Consider the following 16648-nt stretch of genomic DNA (forward strand, 5'->3'; position numbering starts at 1 on the left):
AAAAAAAAAAAAAGACGAGAGCTAGCTACTAGTTATGTCCACCACGGCCCCCTCAGCCTGCCCAATCCGTCGCAGGCCTCGCCTATGCAAAACCTGTCTCCCCTGCCGAGCCAGTAAAGTGCGCTGCGATCGCAACCTGCCGTGCGGGAACTGCGCAAAGCGCAACTTCACCTGCTCCTATAGCCAGGCGCCGCTGTCCACTGGCGCGACGATACCACATCTACCACCACAATCACAATCACAATCACAACAACCACCGTCTACATTACTGCCGTCGCTGCAGCAGCATATTATACAGAGAGAGATATGTCCGAGGAACAACCCGTATCCTAGCGTGACTGTAACGCCGTCGGACACGTCGATCCCGTCGGCCCGGTTTACGCCCGATCAGAGTCGGTTTCAATACGCTGCTGGGAACTATGAGGCTGGGATGGATTGCGATGGGGTTGTGGGGGACGATGAGGGCGATGACGATGACGAGGATGAGGACGATCCGTCGGATACGGTGAATATCTCGCAGGCGGAATGGGAGGATATACATACGAAGATGGGCGCGATGGAGCAGATTCTCAACAGTCTGCATTTGCTATTCCAGTCGCATTCGGGGCGTCGTTGCAAAGGTCCTGAACCTCCACCACCACCACCACCACCGTCGACATCCTCACCCTCTACATCATCGATTAAAGAATCGCCACCGGCAAAGACAGAGACGGACAGAGAACGACGGCACTCCCCGCAAGTTGGAAATATCTTTCGACCAAGTCCGTTACTGAAAAAGGGTACTATACATATTGGTCCAAGGTCTGCGTTGGTGGATATCTTCAATAAGTCGAAGACTTCCGATGACACGGCCCGGGCATTGCCAAAGGATGATCTGCTTGCGGAGTTGGCGCTGGGGAATCAGTCTGTTGCTTATCCGTTTGTCGATCTTTGGTCGTCGGACCCGTTTACGTTTAATATTGTTGCAGTATGTGATGTGTTACCGGTGGATGTGCAATGTCATAGGTACAACTTTATTCCTATCTCTTTTTTTCTGGACTGCTTGTTAATGCGTGTGTCAACAGATTTTTCGATTACTACAAAAATATCGGCGCTGTTTTATACCCCGTTCTTTCAGATATCGCTCAAGTCGAGCAAAGTGTACAGCAATTACTACGGAATCGCGCAGCAGCTGGAGGAGGATACCATCCAGATGATAATGGCCTAGTGAAACCGTTTGGTATGAGTTTGGGCTTTTTGAGTCTTCTCTTTGCCATTCTTGCCTCTGGTTGCCAGTTGTCTGATCTGTCTGCCAGTGAGCGGGAGTTGACTTCGTGGGTTTATGGTTTGTGTGCTGTTCCTTTGCATGGTATATTTGGAAGCTGATTGTTGTTAGTGTCTTGCTCGTATCAGTGCTTGCGGATGATGAATTATGTCGCGCAACCCACTGTAGAGGTTATACAGATCTTGTTGATTATTAGCAATGTTTTGTCGTATAATATGAATGCCGGCGCCTCGTATACCCTGCTTGGTGAGTTCTCCTCGTTTGTTATTGTAGTGACCGCGTAACTGACTTGGAAAAGGAATGACGGAGCGAATGTGCATGGTCCTCGGTCTTCATGTTGAAACGCCAGGATTTTCGCGGTCTGAGCAAGCGGTTCGCAGAAAAATATGGTAAGACCTCATACCTCATCTGGCTCAAAACGTCGTGCTCACACAATTGTTCAGGTGGACGATGGCTTTCCAAAACAGCCATTTCTCGCTAGCCTATGACCGACCATCTATCACCATGATTAGTCAACCAGAGATACCATATGACCGTAAATCGATGCCCGGACATCGGTCGTATTTCGAGTCACTCTGCCGGGTAGTGTTGCTAGCACTCGAAGTGCTTCGAAGACGGCTAGACCCGGAACATTCCCATGTCCGATATCACGATATCCGCGAATATAAGCAGCGCATGCATCGCATTCTGGCAGAAGCTGCCCCGCACTTGCGATTCGCAGACCGTTGCGCCACAATAGCTGATAACATAGAGCGCACCGAGTTGCGACTGCATTCGTGTTACCTGATCTCCGTGCTGTGTCGGGTTTCGCTGGACCCAGACTCGCATCTGGACGGCAATCGCCGCGCCTTGGTTCGTGAGGACTGTATAGCGAACCTCATCGGGACTATCGAAGCATTCGTCGAGCTACACTCGATCAACCACCATTGTTCGCGCTCCTGGATCAGCGTACAGCGCGCAATCGCATGCGCATTCCTCCTAGTCGCCCATGACGGCCAATCCCACCCCCAAACACGTTTCCTAATACAAAAGCTCCAAGACGTTCTCGCAGACCACGTATACGCCGACGGCGCAGTAGCCCACAACAGCCGCACCGACTCAGCCAAACATCTGGCAACCTCCCTCCGTGCCCTCCGTGAAATCAGCGCGGCGTTCCAGGCACGACAAATGCGCACACCTCCTGATAGCGGCGTTGTGTCCAAGTCGGATACTCCCAATATAACCGTGACGGTGCCGGCGACTTCAGGGTCGATGATGGTTAATCCGGGTATGGCAGCACCTGCAATGCCGGGATACGGCCAGGACCAGAGTTATGCCCCCATGGAATACGAGTATCCAGATATGCGCAATATCCTGGACCAGGTTTCAGATGTCATGTTGTTTCCGAGTATGTCGGAATTATAGATTTCTTATTAGTATATACACTTTTGCACAGATGATATCCTCATTAGCAGGACCGAGATAAGAAGCAACGATTGAACGACGTTTCTCGAGCAGCACTTAAATAGCGTTCGTATGTGAGAGTAGTAGAACTCGTGAGCAGAGCAGGAGGTGAGGAGAATAAATACTAGAATACTAGCCTCTCAACTTCGGCCGAGATAAGACCGGTCCGAGTGGGGTTCTGTTTCGGAATCGGCCGAGTGGAGTTAGGCATTTAAGTCCTTCTTGTTATCAGATTTGTTGGTGACTGAGGCATTTATTTGACATCCAACTATCATATCTGTGTATATGTACTCCGTAGTTGGGGCTGCGCTGGTATTCATGCTGCAATTCTACACTAGTACCTCAACAGTTAGTCTCTATCATGTACTTCGTACACTTTGAAAGGTTATCCCACCTTGGTGAAAAGCCTCATTGCTCAAGGTGAATGAATAAGCTGAGAAGAGAGAATAGACAACCACTGGAAGTGCCAGGAGAAGCAGTCACATGATAACAAAGCAATGGTGGTAGTCTGTTTGTATTGAAGAGCACCCTTTTTATCATCTTCCATCTTCCTAGTACTATCATCGCCTAGTTGGAGACCCATCGCCATCATCTACAGTCACCCGCTACGGTATAGCACTATCTAGCTTACCAAATCCTGCATCTGAGTTGATACTGCTGTCAAGGTATCGAGAAAAAGATGGAGATTCTTCACAATCTACCTCCTGAGATCTTTGACGCTGTCATCGAGTCCTTGGTCGTCACGATTGGCATCGTCAAGGCACTCCGGCTCAGAGTGGTGAACCGTATCTTTAGCTTGCCCATAATATAGAAGCACCAAGGAGGGCTAATAACTTGCTTCAGGAAGGTTCGACTCTGCTATCTTATTTGCAGTCTTTGTTCGTCAAGTCGTCAGCATCTATGATCCGGCCACCCGGTCTCTAGAATGCCAGATGCCGCCGTCACTCAAAGGAAGAATCCTACTTGCTACTTCATACACCAGCAAAGCTACTAAAGGTACCTTGTCATTTGTCATATACAGTGTCAACCGTGCACTGGACGACTTGACCCAGCCAAGTGATGAACAGCGATCCGGGCAGCATCGAATGATTAGTGAAGCCGTTTCACACTTGAAAAAGTTCCAGCTTGATAATATCAACGAGGAAGGGCAAGACGTGGGTGAAGAAACAGAGGCACACAACGTCTTCTGTGGTGCCATTGTTATCGGTAACCTCCCACTAGTCAAGTCTTTGCTTGGCTCCATGCTTCTTGACTCTGTCAACCGGATAAATCCCTACTTTGGCATACATTTGTCCATTGCTGCGGCCTGGGGATACCTTTATATTGCTCGATATCTCCTCATATGCGGCGCCAACCCTGCGCGCGTTGTCAATATTCCAATTAGGCGTTGGGTACCAGACCCAGCCTTGAAAGACTTGGATCTTCCCGTGGGTAAGTACATATACCTAGACCCAATTGGTAGTGCACTGCAAGCTGCTGCACTAGCAGGCCATGATGATATTGTCCGCTTGCTCGTGCCGTATTCTCAATCCCCCGCGACTTGGGAGGAATATTATCTAGCGTTTCAGGCCTCGGCCCGCGGTGGCCATCTCACTATTATCAATATCCTCCTTCATGCTGTTGGAAAAATTATCCATGAACTGGGCTGGCAGCATTATCAAATGCTATGGCAGGCCGTTCGCCATAACCAAGAAGCCATGGTGCAGATGCTACTAGACCATGGCATTGATGTGAACATGGTTCCATATTCGGGGCCGCATGCCCTTAATATTGCCGCGGCACAAGGCCATGAACAAATGGTTCGCTTGCTCCTGGATCGCGGCTCTCACGTGCACCTGAGCGAGGGCCTTGGCTTGTCACCCATCAAGCATGCTGCTGCAAATAGGCACCAAAAAATAGTTGAGATACTACTCCAACTTGGCGCGAACCTTGACGATGCAGTTATTTCTTCTGCAAGCAGTGGCCAGGCTCATTTACTGAAATATCTCCTGCTACATAAAAACGTGGATCTTCACAAGCCGCTGGATAAAGCCACTGTCGGGGTACAAGCACTTCACCTTGCACTCACCAACCGTTGCCTGGCCACTAGCTCCATTTTACTTGATGCCGGGGTCCTGGACAATTACTCAAATCTCGTTGACCAACTAGAAGTACTGCCCGCAGAAATCGGGATAGGAAACTCTGCAGGTGATATATTTGGCGCAGATGGCAAAATTCATATAGAACATGTTTGAGAATTGGTTCAACAAAGATCCGTGGAATCCGCCGCATGTAAACGGGATCCAAGTCAGCAAGAGAACATGGCAATGGGCGGGGAGATACTAACGGTTTGGCTTGCAAGCCCTAGCTATTTGAGATACATTATGCGATTACCTATTGTGCTTATTCTAGTGCTTATATGAGACTACAACTAATTACAAGACTGCTCTATTTGTCTAGGACGCCAATGCTATTGATCTTATGGACCATATTTCATGTACGACGGCGTATTCGGAGCCCAGCACTTTCATCCCCCTAATCCAAAAGGACCAACTCCACGTCTTCTTCGGGGGCCGCTATCTAAACTTGATGACAACCTCAACAACACTTCCATCAACAGCGGCGCCCGCACGATCCCCAGCGGATGGAAATAGCTCGAGAAGGCGGGCTTCGACACTGTTGACGGAAGTCCCAGGAAACAGCAACCAGCTGTACTTTTTTCCGGGGCTTGAAGTATGTCGGTGGACAATTCCACGGATGAGATTATAAACGGACCTTCGCCTATTTTGGATGGATGGTTGAGTCTTGCCGAGGCTGGGTTTGATGGTGTTGATGTTATTGTGGAGAGTCCTGGTGGTGGGGATTTGTACTATGTTTTCTGTGAGGACAAGTGTGCTAGGGTCAAGGTTGACAGTTCCCGTAAGAATACGCTCAATTTGTCGGCTAGACTATTTCTGGGAAAGTTTTCGCTCTGTATCTACCCTGTTTTTCTACGCAGTCTTTTGCACAGTCTAAAAGTGCTAGAAAACCCTGATCAAGCTACTGAGATCCAACAAAGGTATGCTCAAACAAAAATATCTCACTTTATCATACCTAGTATCCGTTCAACGCGATCTTTCTGCATCCGATTCGAGCTCGCTGCGGAGACATTGACCGTAGAAGTTGACCGAAATGATACCTCAAGAGTCTAAATCGCCAAGAGAACGTGGCAATGGGTAAGAATTTACCAAAAGACCCATAAAAACCTCATCGCACAATAGTAATCCAGACCCAGCCCAATGTCCCCATCAGGAAACTCCGGCGACGACTGAACGATAGCCGAACGAACAGGAACACCAGGGCCGTTAAGGCCCGATCCGCAGGACGACAACGAGTGGTAAGAGGGACATTCGTCTGAATATTGCGATTCTTTTCTTCTAGAATAGTGGTGTACCAGGGTTCGGGTTGGAGATGGGCCAGTTTTTCCGAAGTATAGCGGCGCTCTGAATGGATGGCGGGAAACGGAGATGACTCCCGTCCATGGATGTCTTCTCCGTTACTCCTTTGGGTAATTGGTATACGTGCGACAGTAGCAGGATCCGATCTGCGGGTTTAGGACTGAAGAGCCGAGTCAGGGCTTGGGGCTGAGGAGAGAACGGCGTTTCGAAAGTTAAAATGGGGAATTCGGGGGTTGCGTTGGAGAGGGAGGTTTGGGTATAAGTTGGCGCCTTTTTTCTGTTCATTTTTTCTTCTCTTTTTGTGTAGAAAGTGAAAATTTTGTTCATAAGTTTCAATCTCATTATGAGCATCTCCAGATTTGCTACGCTCGGAGCCCTGGTCAGCCTCGCGGCCGCCTGGCTACCAGAGACCAACAAGCAAATCACAGCCAACAATGGCACAAACCTCTTTTCCAAGTCCAATGGCAAAATCCGCGGCGTGAACACGGGCTCTCAGTTTATCTTCGAGCCCTGGATCGGCGAATCCGCCTGGTCCGACATGGGCTGCGGCGGCCAAAAGTCCGAGTTCGACTGCGTGTCGAGTCTCGGCCAGGACAAGGCCAACAGCGCATTCGCTAAGCACTGGGACACCTGGATTACAGAGGAGGATATTAGCGAGATCCAAAACTATGGTCTTAACACCATCCGTATTCCGGTTGGGTACTGGATGAAAGAGGATCTTGTGTACCGCGACAGCGAGTATTTCCCGCAGGGCGGATTCGATTATCTCGAGAGACTTTGTGGATGGGCTAGTGATGCTGGTTTGTATATAATCATGGACCTGCATGGTCTTCCGGGGGCACAGACGCCTGAGAATCCGTTTACGGGCCAGTATGCTTCGGAGGCCGGATTCTACGAGGACTACCAGTATGAGCGCGCACTAAAGTTCCTCGAGTGGATGACGACCAATATTCACCAGAACGACAACTTCCGTAACGTGGGTATGCTGGAGATTGTCAATGAGCCGGAGCAGGAAGAAGACAAGGCTGCTTCCGTGCGTGCGGGTTACTACCCGAATGCATACCGAGTTAGTCTCTTCCCTTTACCTTGTGGCTAGCAGCAGCAGCTAACCCTACCCAGCGTATCCGCGCCGCGGAACAAAAACTCTCAATCAACAGAAACGACTACCTGCACATCCAAATGATGGACGAAACCTGGGGCGCCGGCAATCCCAACCAGTACCTGGACGACCTCTACTACGCTGCTTACGACGACCACCGGTACTTGAAATGGGCTAACATCGACGCCTCTCATGATAGCTACATCAGTACTTCCTGCAGTGATGACCTGGACAGCAACACCCCGCTTATCGTGGGTGAATGGAGTTTGGCCGTCGCGGATGATATCGAGTCGGACCCGAACTGGGACCCGGACTCGAACACTGAGTTCTATAAGAAGTGGTTTGCGGCGCAGATCACTGCGTATGAGAGACAGCAGGGATGGGTGTTTTGGACTTGGAAGGCTCAGTTGGGTGATTATCGGTGGTCGTATCAAGGTATGTCCCTTCTATATTTCTAGGGTTTGTTGTGCATTACTGACTCCTGTAGATGCGGTTTCGGCTGGTGTGATTCCTACTGATCTCAACTCGGCTTTGGATATGGGAGCGTGTGGGTAAACTTGTATATATCTTGTAGAGGTAAATAGCTACGAAACAGTCAACGCCTTCAAATCCTCAGTCTCCATCATAAAATCCTGATCCAACTTCTCATACATCTCAGACCTCTTATAAGCAAACCCATCCTTGTTCAAATACCTTTCCATGACACAACCCACAGCCCCCTTTTCATCCCGGTTAGCTTTACTGCACCGCCATTCTTCCTCATCTTTAAATGGTCGGCGGAAGTCGCAGATAGCAAAATCGATCATGACTGCTTTGTCCCTGCGGATGATGAAATTCCACGTCCTCGTGTCTTTGTTCATGATACCTTTTTCGGAGGCCAGGAGGATGATATTGATTGCATCGTCGCATATGGATTTCCAGGATTCTTTTGGGCAGTAGTGGGTGATGTGCTTGAGGGGGAAACCGTCAATGCATTCGAGGAGAATTGCGGAGTTGGAGGTGTATTTGGAAATTGTGTCTTCCTTCTCTTCATCTTCGTGCTCTTGAGAAGAGGAAAAAGGAGATGACGTGACGATGAACGTGGCGAGGAGATTTGGAATGAGCGTCCCTTGAAGGTTCTTCAAGGTGTCGTATACTTCCACTTCCATCCTGTATCATTTCCGCATGAGATGGTAGAAAAACGCTTCGCCCTTCCTGGATTAACCTCCTCATCACTGTCGTCGTCTCTGTCTTCGCCATGGTGTTGGGATTTGCTGCTGTATGAGATCGTGTCAGTCTAGGCCAGAGAAACAGAGTAGGATACTCGTTGGATGGTGTATGGTAAATTATAGGATATAGGATAAACAAGAGTGAAAGAAAGCAATTCATAAGCAGAGTCATGTGATAAGTAGTTCGGCTGCCTTATAGAGGGCTTCTGCCTCCCAGACTCTGTCACCTTGGCGTCATTTGTCTTGACAGCCTCAGCATTCACCATGGTACTCTACGCAAAAGAAGCATTTAAGCTACCGTTACAGCTTCATTATTTAATAACTAGCCTCACTCTACAATCCATATAAAACCAAAAGCCTCCGAGACACAAGGCTATGGTGACTATACATGTCAATGGTATGAGATATGGAAACCTCGATGGCTACAGGGAGCCCTTTACTGTTTCTTAGCTTTCTGGAATGGGGCTTGCAATGATAGCTGACTGGAAATGTGTTGCACACCACAGACTATACAACCCATTGAATGACATTTCATCACTCATTTATTTACTGTGCAGTGCTATCTGCAATATCAAAAATGGTCTCGAGTTTGCTCATTGGCACAATGACTTTCCTGATAATGGCCTAATAGAACGCTCCTCTCCATTTACTCCTGGGCTTCCGGAGTTGTACTCTACCTGACTGAGGAGCAAATGGACCAAACTTCCAATGCATCGTCACAAAAGGTCTACACATAGATTTGAGATCCCGAGAACGATTTTGAGAGCCAAGACTTGTTATAATATTCTTTGCAGCAATGAAACCGTTTTGTGCAAGAGGCAGCGAACACATTCAGGTCGCCATAGAGGGAAGTAGTCAATCCGAGCTTCCCAATCATTCCCACCGGGAAGGACAAGCTATTTCGGGTGACAGCAAGATAGCTCAACTGCCTATTCGATATCCATTGAGTTTAGACCAACATGGATCGTATGGGTCTGATTGCCGGGGCTATGGTTCATCGTACAGGATCAGTCATGGTGGCTGTATGTTGCATATGAGCAGTTCTCAGCACCTTTGTAGCCTCGCTACCTATGCTAAAAGCATGGAGTTTGTTGAAAATGACCACAGAGGCCGATCCTTCGCGTTGGACACTCGACATCAAACAACCTAAGATTGTCGTCGCGCCCATTGACTCCGATATGGATGGGGTGATATCAACTAGATACCGTACCTGGTATCGGGGAAAATATCAGAAACTTGAAAGCGAAGAATGCGAAGGTGCGGAGGAAAAATTGTTTTTGGGGGGTGTAGGCCCAATACCCCGTTAGACTTGCAACAACTAACCGTTACTATATAATAAAGGTGCGATAAACGTTTGACTTGTGGGATGGCCTGGGGCAAGCTATGCAAAAATGCCTCCTCCAGATCATGAAGCAGGGAGCAGCCTCTTCACGTAAGCATATTAGGGATGCAATTCTCCACCAGGCTCCGATATTTAAACAAGCTGAGGTTCGCGGACCATCAACCACCATATGCCGATCGAGCAGGTGGGCAACAGGGAGCATCACGTCTTTCTAACCGTGCAGAACCAAGTGGGCCAGTACGATGACAGGGAACAAAAAGGTGGAATAGATGGGCAGCTATATTTTGTAGACCCGCTCGTGGAGAGTGCAGGAGCAAGTAGGCTCTACATCCGTCGCATATTGTGTGACCGAGCCACTGCCCACTGATTTCGAGATCCCCTCCCACAGGGCAGTTATATGCCGTGTCTGGCAGAAAGACACGCTACCGAATGGTTAACCCCGGCAGGACACTATCATAGACTGGGCCTTAGGGGCTTGTGATAGTCGATTTGGCCAGCCATGTTTCTTTTTGCTGCAATCTGGCCAACGACCCCCACATTACAATATTTCTCAAGAGCACAAGAATATGAGGAACAAAGAGCCAAGCTACTGCGTGGATGGGTATTTTGCATCACCCATGTTTAACTATGGCAAGCCAGCAGATGCAAAGCACAATGTACGGATCATGGCAGAATAATATCGTTTGGCCCGAGAATTTGATCTGGGAAGCTCCTGATAGTTGGCAATTTATAATTGTCACGGTATCTTCAATTTCACGACTGAGTGAGCGCGAACCACCAATTTGCTGCCCACGATGGAACCCTGATTGAATTCAATGAAAAACACGTTTTATGGGTAACTTGTTAACCTATTTCATCCCATGAGTCTGACCAAAAGAACGCAAAAATGATCAGCATCCTACCACTAGCAAGCACGACAAGAGTCTTACAGATAGAGGCTCGCCTTTCAACGAGCGGTGGTCTTACAGGAAAGACAGCCAGAGTGCAAGTAATAAAAGGAGACATATGTGTGGGAGGCCGGGAGAAATGGCGCCGTCGACCAAGATTCTGCATCGGACGTACTTTCTGAGTTGCTCAGGTGTTTCTCCTTCCTTGAAGGTCCTGCTGATATGGGAAAGGATAACAGTTCTGAGGCAATCTCGAGTGTATCTCGTTCTCATCTTGATATGGCTTTGCTGTTTTATTGGCGGTGATTTCCTGTTGGCTGAATTTGCCCTTAAGTTCTATTAGGATGTTCGTTGATTCTTTTTATCTTATGAGGGGCTTGTCGTGACACTACCTACTATCCCCATGCAGCAATTGCAAACGATACATTAGTCCAGCATATATGTAATAAGAGGAATATGTATCTCAGCCTCAGTTACACAATTCTAACATCTACCAATCTATATCTAAACCGTCCTCAAACACCCCTCCAAACACCCCTCCACCCTCTTAACATCCCCCAACTCCGCCACAACCCCAATATACCCATCTGGCCTCACAACCGCCACAGCACCCTTCTCCGGATCAACACCAAAAACCCCATAGACATCTTCCTTCTCATACCCGTTGTAAAACTGCATTTCCGAGTACTGTTTCAGCTCACGGGGCACGTCTCGCCAGGTGAAGTCGCGGGATAAACGCGGGTGGAGGACGACTTGTTCGATTACGGAGGGTGGGAAGCGGGGGATGATGGAGGAGCCGAGGGTTGTTAGGGTCTGGTGGGAAGTGCCCTGGGAGTCGAGGAGGTCGGTGGATGCTAAGCAGAGGATGCGGAAGCGGCCGGTTGAGAGGAAGTCTGTGGTTGTTAGTGACCATAAAGTCTTTTTGGGGTGCAGGTAACGCACCATCCTGAAGATCACGTCGATTTCCATCCGCATGTCTCTTAACTTGCACATTTAGCAATCTCCGTCCTGGGTACAACATCCCCGACAAACGGTCCGTTCCCTGAATGGGATCCTTGCGCTCCTTCTCCAGCGTCCGGTTCACAAGCAAACTCTCAGGATATTCAATCCCACAACCACTTGTGAACCCATTCCCGGTGCTAAAGACAGTTTGGAACTCTTCGTGCGTGAGTCCCTGGTTTCCGTCCTCAGAACCCATCTGACCAGAGAACATGGACGAGAATGTTCGATCGAAATCAATTAATTGTTGAGCGATGGTGTGTCGTTCGCTGTGATAGGTGTCAAGGAGGGCTTCAGGGTCGGGGGTAAGGCCGTAGATGGAGTAGATTAATTTCCAGGCTAGGTTGTAGGAGTCCATCATGGATACGTTCATGCCTTGACCGGCTTTGGGGCTGTGTGTATGACAAGCTGTAGACAATTAGAATCCAGTAGTCAAAGCAGCAATAGCCATAACTTACCATCTCCAGCGATAAACACCCGGTTGACTCCTTTCGAATCTTTCACGGCAAACCGTTCCGTCACGCGCTGCCCAATCTGGTATGCTGCCCACCAGTCCACATCACCGTCCTTCTTGGGCTGAATATAGTATGGTTGAAAGGCGTCCACTGCATGCTGGAAGAGCCTATCCATCGTAACTTTTCCTCGGCGTTCCTTGGCCTGTTCCTTATTTGAACCGTTAAGGGTCTCCTCCGTCTCCAGTTCTGGCACTTGCACGTAGAGACGGGTTAGATAGTCCCCTGTAGCAATGCGCTCGCGCGGAATGACCATGACAGATCCTGCGGGGGAGTGAATGGCGCAGCGTCGTCTGATATCAGGGAAATCAGTGTCGACCACCAAATCCATAACTCCCCAAATGTGATCCGTCGATTCTCCGACCATTTTGAGACCCATGTGTCGTCGCGCAACCGAATGCGCGCCATCGGCGCCAACTAGGTGTTTCGTGCGAACGGTCCTGCGCTGACCGTCCGTTTCGAGCTCCGCAACGACAGGGAACTCCGGATCGGACTCATCAATCTTAACGTCGAGAAGCTTAGTGTTTCGCTGCACACCGCGCTTCGAATACCGCAGCAGATCCGTCTCGAGAATCCGCTCGATTCGACCCTGGTGAATAGTAACTTCAAAATTGTACCGCGCGGGCACTGCGATATCACGAACAATCGAGGTCCTTTCAATCACTTCATCCTTGTTGCTGGACGGGTTCCAGAAAGCGACTTCCTCCATATGACACCCATCGTGTACAAGTTCATCAACAAGCCCAAGTGATTTGAACACCTCCAAAGTCCGGGGTTGAATACCGTCTGCCTGACCGGACGTGAGCAACGATGGCTTCGCATCGACAAATAGCAATGAATCGTCGCTCAATCCGTATCGCGCCAGGAGCAGGCCCAGCATCATACCGGCGGGACCTGCACCGACAATGACGACTTCATATTTCTCTGTCTGCTCGTCGCGCGTGAATGCTGGCGTGACGCGGGGCAGTGGAGGGGCAAAAGAAGGTAGAACCCGTAGCTCGCGCGACTTGGTTGCGTACTCTGTGAAGACGGGCATAGCGGTGCTAATGGAAGATATGTCCGCAGGAATTAGGAGAATTCGAGTCGTCACCCCCCAAATACACTGCCATTGTCCACTTTATACCATATGCCCCATGGTTAATATCCTCCGCAAAAGTCACCGTCGGTAAACGGGTGGAGGTATGCTCGTCCAATGGTAGACTGCGTAACCACGGGGGTTGATCCACTCGGAATTATCCAGAACATCCTGATTGGCCATAATCTACAAGTGTTGAAAATCCCGAGGATTTGTGAGATTCGAGTAAGCATCCACAAGCAATGGGGGGAGGTTGGAGACGGTTTTACGGAAATACGGTTCAGATGGAGCACTGGCGGGAATACTGTTCCTCCGTTTATGTTGATTTATGCAGTCGTCTGGGGGAATTCCGACATAGCCCTCACGGCAATGTAATACCGAGCGGTAAACGAGGTATGATGTTCGTCGCAATGGGGTTTTTCCTGTAGTTGAGCTCCACGTGGATGTACATCCAGCAAATGACATCGTCTCAGATGCATCGTTTTTTCCTTCGCCATGGAGGAGGAAGAGCAAACCCCCGCGGTTTAGCGAGGTGCTCGGCAAGCCTCCGTACATCCAGAGCACTTCCCTCAGCATACCCCTGTAATACAGCATCACAAAACTGATATATACCACCTCCACCAACCAGTCTTGGCTCAGAGATGGGGTATTCCCGAACCACATCATCCATATCCCAAGCCCTCGCACCCGAATATGCTCACTGTGCTCTCCACTTGTGCTATCTCCATACCCGTCCCCGCAAACCGTTCCTTGAAAGGGGGTTTGCCGACCAGGAGTATCCGCTCCAACCATGGTTAGGGCAAACTAACCCGCAAAGCTTTCCATATCGTTGGCTGGTAAGACGCAACACAGCAAAGATGTGCGAAAGTCGGTAACCCACAATGGATACGGGCTTTCCTCCCCGAACGAATGGATGGATCTGTAACGCCAGAAAGGCGAGGCGCATTGAAATTCAATCTGGAATTGGAATCCGGTAATGTAGAGGCGTCGTAGATAGTTTGCGGGGCGAAAGTTTAGTTGGGGACAACGTCAAGTGGTTATTTAACCCTGGTGGTGTCCTCGGAGAGGTGTTGCTGTGCCGTGATACCTCACAAGCTCGCTCGTGTTTATATTTGCTTCTTTTGCACACAAAACGTCCGCTTTCTGGGACTTCCATACGGTTGCTCAACTTCCATCTTATAATTTCTTCAAAGATGGGACGTCTTTCTCGTTTTTTAAGTGGCAGCAGCGACAAGGCAGCAGAATCCCTGCCAACAGAGGACAAATGGATCGTGGAAGAACGCTCCATTGACGAAGCTCGTCCTCTTCGAGTTGTCATCATTGGCTCTGGAATCTCAGGTATCATCGCTTCCGTCAGATTCAGACAGCGAATTCCCAATGTAGACCTTTGTGTCTATGAGAAGAACGCGGATGTTGGTGGCACTTGGCTCGAGAATCGATACCCCGGATGTGCATGTGGTATGTGACACCCCACGTTGTATCCCCCCCCCCCCCCTCCTTTGACGCTCAACCGGAGCATCCGTATTCCGCAGCGGCTAAATTATTGCATTGTGATTAGATATACCCGCGCACACATACCAGGCCACATTCGAGCCGAACAAAGAGTGGTCGACGTTCTATGCTGCAGCTCCCGAGATCTACCAATATTGGAAGTGTGTAGCCAACAAGTATGGCTGTGGGAAGTATATCAAGTTCAAGCAGCAGGTCGTGCAGGCCGTGTGGGATGAGGTGAAGAGCAAATGGCAGCTTCAGGTTAGCGTCTTCTAGGACTATGAGAGTCCACAGCTAACATTGATAACGTGAAGATCCAAAATGGCAATTCTGGCTCCGTGTACTTGGATGAAGCCGATGTATTAATCTCAGCAACCGGTGCGCTGAATAACTGGAAGTGGCCTAATATCCCTGGTCTCCATGATTTCAAGGGCAAGTTGATGCACAGTGCCAAGTGGGATGAAAGTTATGACTACAGCGTGCGAAGCCCTGGCTATCGCCACCAAGGAAAATAAGCTAACTCATCCACTAGGGAAAGAAAGCTGCTGTGATTGGAAACGGGTCAAGTGGTATCCAGGTTGTTCCTGGCATGCTGCCGAAAGTCACACATTTGGACCACTACATCAGGGGTCGGGCATGGCTCTCGCCTACTTTTGCCCGGGATGAAATTGACAAACGAGGGGCTGGTCTAGAAAATTGTAAGTCTTTCTCGCCTTTGGGTGGATCGAAATTCCCGAGCTGACATCACCTCCAGTCTCCTTCACTTCGGAAGAGATTGAAGAGTTCAAGAAAGATCACCAGACCTACCAGAAGTTCCGTAAAGGTAAGAGTGTGACACACCTTTGTCTGGCCCTGTGCTAAGACTTGCGATAGGGGTCGAATTAGAACTGCAATCCGTCCACGGAGCAACCATTACCGGCACACCAGAACAAGTCGGCGCGAGAGGAATCTTCCTGGAAAACATGAAACGGCGTCTGGCAGGAAAGCCCGCTCTCATCGATGACATGATCCCATCCTTCCCACCCGTCTGTAGACGGCTTACACCTGGTCCTGGGTACCTAGAAGCCCTAGCAGACGACAAAGTGGACGTCGTCACCTCGCCAATCGCCAAGGTGGATGCGGAGGGCATCATCACTGCCGATGGAAAGCATCACCCAACTGATGTCCTCGTTTGCGCCACCGGATTCGATACATCTTTCACACCTCGTTTCCCCATCATTGGTCGTGATGGAGTTTCCCTGGCGCAGCGATGGAAACAAACTCCAGAAACCTATTTGTCGTTTGCTGTCGATGGGTTCCCGAACTACTTCATCTGTCTGGGTCCCAACGCAGCCTTGGGCGAAGGAAACCTGCTTCTCCTGATTGAGAAGGAGATTTATTATTTCACCGAATGCGTGATGAAGATGCAGCGTGATAATATCCGAGCAATGGGACCCAGGAAGGGCTCCGTGGCGCGCTTCACCAAGCATTGTGATCAGTACTTCTCGCGGACGGTGTTCAGTGAGAAGTGTCGAAGCTGGTATAAGGGTGGAATGGAGGATGGGAGGGTGACGGCTTTATGGCCTGGTAAGTTTACGTTTGAAGATGTGAGGTTGTTCATAAACTAACATACCATAGGGTCGTCCCTGCACTCCATGAAAGCCCTGGTACATCCTCGCTGGGAAGACTATGAGTACGAGTATGTCAACGATAATCCGAATGGCTGGATTGGAGACGGTTGGACGGAGAATGAGAAGTACAAGAGGATCAACGTGGATTATCTGGATGATGACCAGATCGACTTTCCGAGCATGGGTGTTGAGGATGCAGGAGTCCCAGCAGTTGGTGTCGCTGCTGATTAATTGTCTCGGTGCTCATATAGTACGATGGAATGAATATTACAATAACATCAAGACCTTGAAATAAGATTGTA

General features: G+C 49.4%; 7 protein-coding genes across 7 annotated transcripts in view; 4 read left to right on the forward strand and 3 right to left on the reverse strand.

Annotated features, from left to right (window-relative positions):
* The window catches only part of ASPGLDRAFT_65957 (Zn(II)2Cys6 transcription factor), a gene marked incomplete at both ends in the record, with an annotated part of 3635 nt that extends 967 nt beyond the window's left edge, over positions 1-2668 (forward strand). The window contains 6 exons of the mRNA XM_022548962.1: positions 57-690; positions 763-1005; positions 1065-1324; positions 1376-1510; positions 1563-1653; positions 1708-2668. Of these exons, the coding sequence (XP_022401843.1) occupies positions 57-690; positions 763-1005; positions 1065-1324; positions 1376-1510; positions 1563-1653; positions 1708-2668 (2324 nt within the window). The remainder of the gene's footprint in view (positions 1-56; positions 691-762; positions 1006-1064; positions 1325-1375; positions 1511-1562; positions 1654-1707) is intronic.
* Positions 2669-3395: 727 nt separating this feature from the next.
* ASPGLDRAFT_147940 (ankyrin repeat domain-containing protein) lies at positions 3396-5222 on the forward strand. Its single transcript, XM_022541947.1, has 2 exons — positions 3396-3492; positions 3551-5222. The coding sequence occupies exon 2, from the start codon at positions 3640-3642 to the stop codon at positions 4939-4941; it is 1302 nt and encodes a 433-aa protein (XP_022401844.1). The 5' UTR covers positions 3396-3492; positions 3551-3639; the 3' UTR covers positions 4942-5222.
* A 1244-nt stretch (positions 5223-6466) lies between these two features.
* ASPGLDRAFT_124657 (glycoside hydrolase family 5 protein) lies at positions 6467-7777 on the forward strand (the record flags this gene model as incomplete). Its single annotated transcript, XM_022540494.1, has 3 exons — positions 6467-7189; positions 7243-7657; positions 7710-7777. 3 exons carry the CDS (start codon positions 6467-6469, stop codon positions 7775-7777), a joined length of 1206 nt encoding a protein of 401 aa, XP_022401845.1.
* A 14-nt stretch (positions 7778-7791) lies between these two features.
* Positions 7792-8100, reverse strand: ASPGLDRAFT_46120 (uncharacterized protein). Its single transcript, XM_022546387.1, has one exon. It carries the CDS (start codon positions 8080-8082, stop codon positions 7807-7809), a length of 276 nt encoding a protein of 91 aa, XP_022401846.1. The 5' UTR covers positions 8083-8100; the 3' UTR covers positions 7792-7806.
* A 3063-nt stretch (positions 8101-11163) lies between these two features.
* On the reverse strand, positions 11164-13206 carry ASPGLDRAFT_124506 (putative phenol monooxygenase; the record flags this gene model as incomplete). The annotated part of the gene is made up of 3 exons (XM_022540484.1): positions 11164-11552; positions 11602-12066; positions 12117-13206. 3 exons carry the CDS (start codon positions 13204-13206, stop codon positions 11164-11166), a joined length of 1944 nt encoding a protein of 647 aa, XP_022401847.1.
* A 113-nt stretch (positions 13207-13319) lies between these two features.
* Positions 13320-14238, reverse strand: ASPGLDRAFT_1422910 (uncharacterized protein). Its single transcript, XM_022541762.1, has one exon. The coding sequence runs from the start codon at positions 14035-14037 to the stop codon at positions 13432-13434; it is 606 nt and encodes a 201-aa protein (XP_022401848.1). The 5' UTR covers positions 14038-14238; the 3' UTR covers positions 13320-13431.
* A 200-nt stretch (positions 14239-14438) lies between these two features.
* On the forward strand, positions 14439-16577 carry ASPGLDRAFT_65922 (flavin-containing monooxygenase; the record flags this gene model as incomplete). Its single annotated transcript, XM_022548958.1, has 7 exons — positions 14439-14703; positions 14804-14997; positions 15051-15215; positions 15269-15434; positions 15491-15559; positions 15610-16302; positions 16354-16577. The coding sequence occupies 7 exons, from the start codon at positions 14439-14441 to the stop codon at positions 16575-16577; spliced, it is 1776 nt and encodes a 591-aa protein (XP_022401849.1).
* Positions 16578-16648: the final 71 nt, after the last annotated feature.

Source organism: Aspergillus glaucus, assembly GCF_001890805.1.
Source record: "Aspergillus glaucus CBS 516.65 unplaced genomic scaffold ASPGLscaffold_8, whole genome shotgun sequence".
NCBI lineage: Eukaryota > Fungi > Ascomycota > Eurotiomycetes > Eurotiales > Aspergillaceae > Aspergillus > Aspergillus glaucus.

Coding starts and splice junctions, on each gene's coding strand:
- ASPGLDRAFT_147940 (XM_022541947.1), top strand. CDS start 3,640: ATGCCGCCGTCACTCAAAGGAAGAATCCTACTTGCTACTTCATACACC.
- ASPGLDRAFT_1422910 (XM_022541762.1), bottom strand. CDS start 14,037: ATGGTTGGAGCGGATACTCCTGGTCGGCAAACCCCCTTTCAAGGAACG.
- ASPGLDRAFT_46120 (XM_022546387.1), bottom strand. CDS start 8,082: ATGAACAAAGACACGAGGACGTGGAATTTCATCATCCGCAGGGACAAA.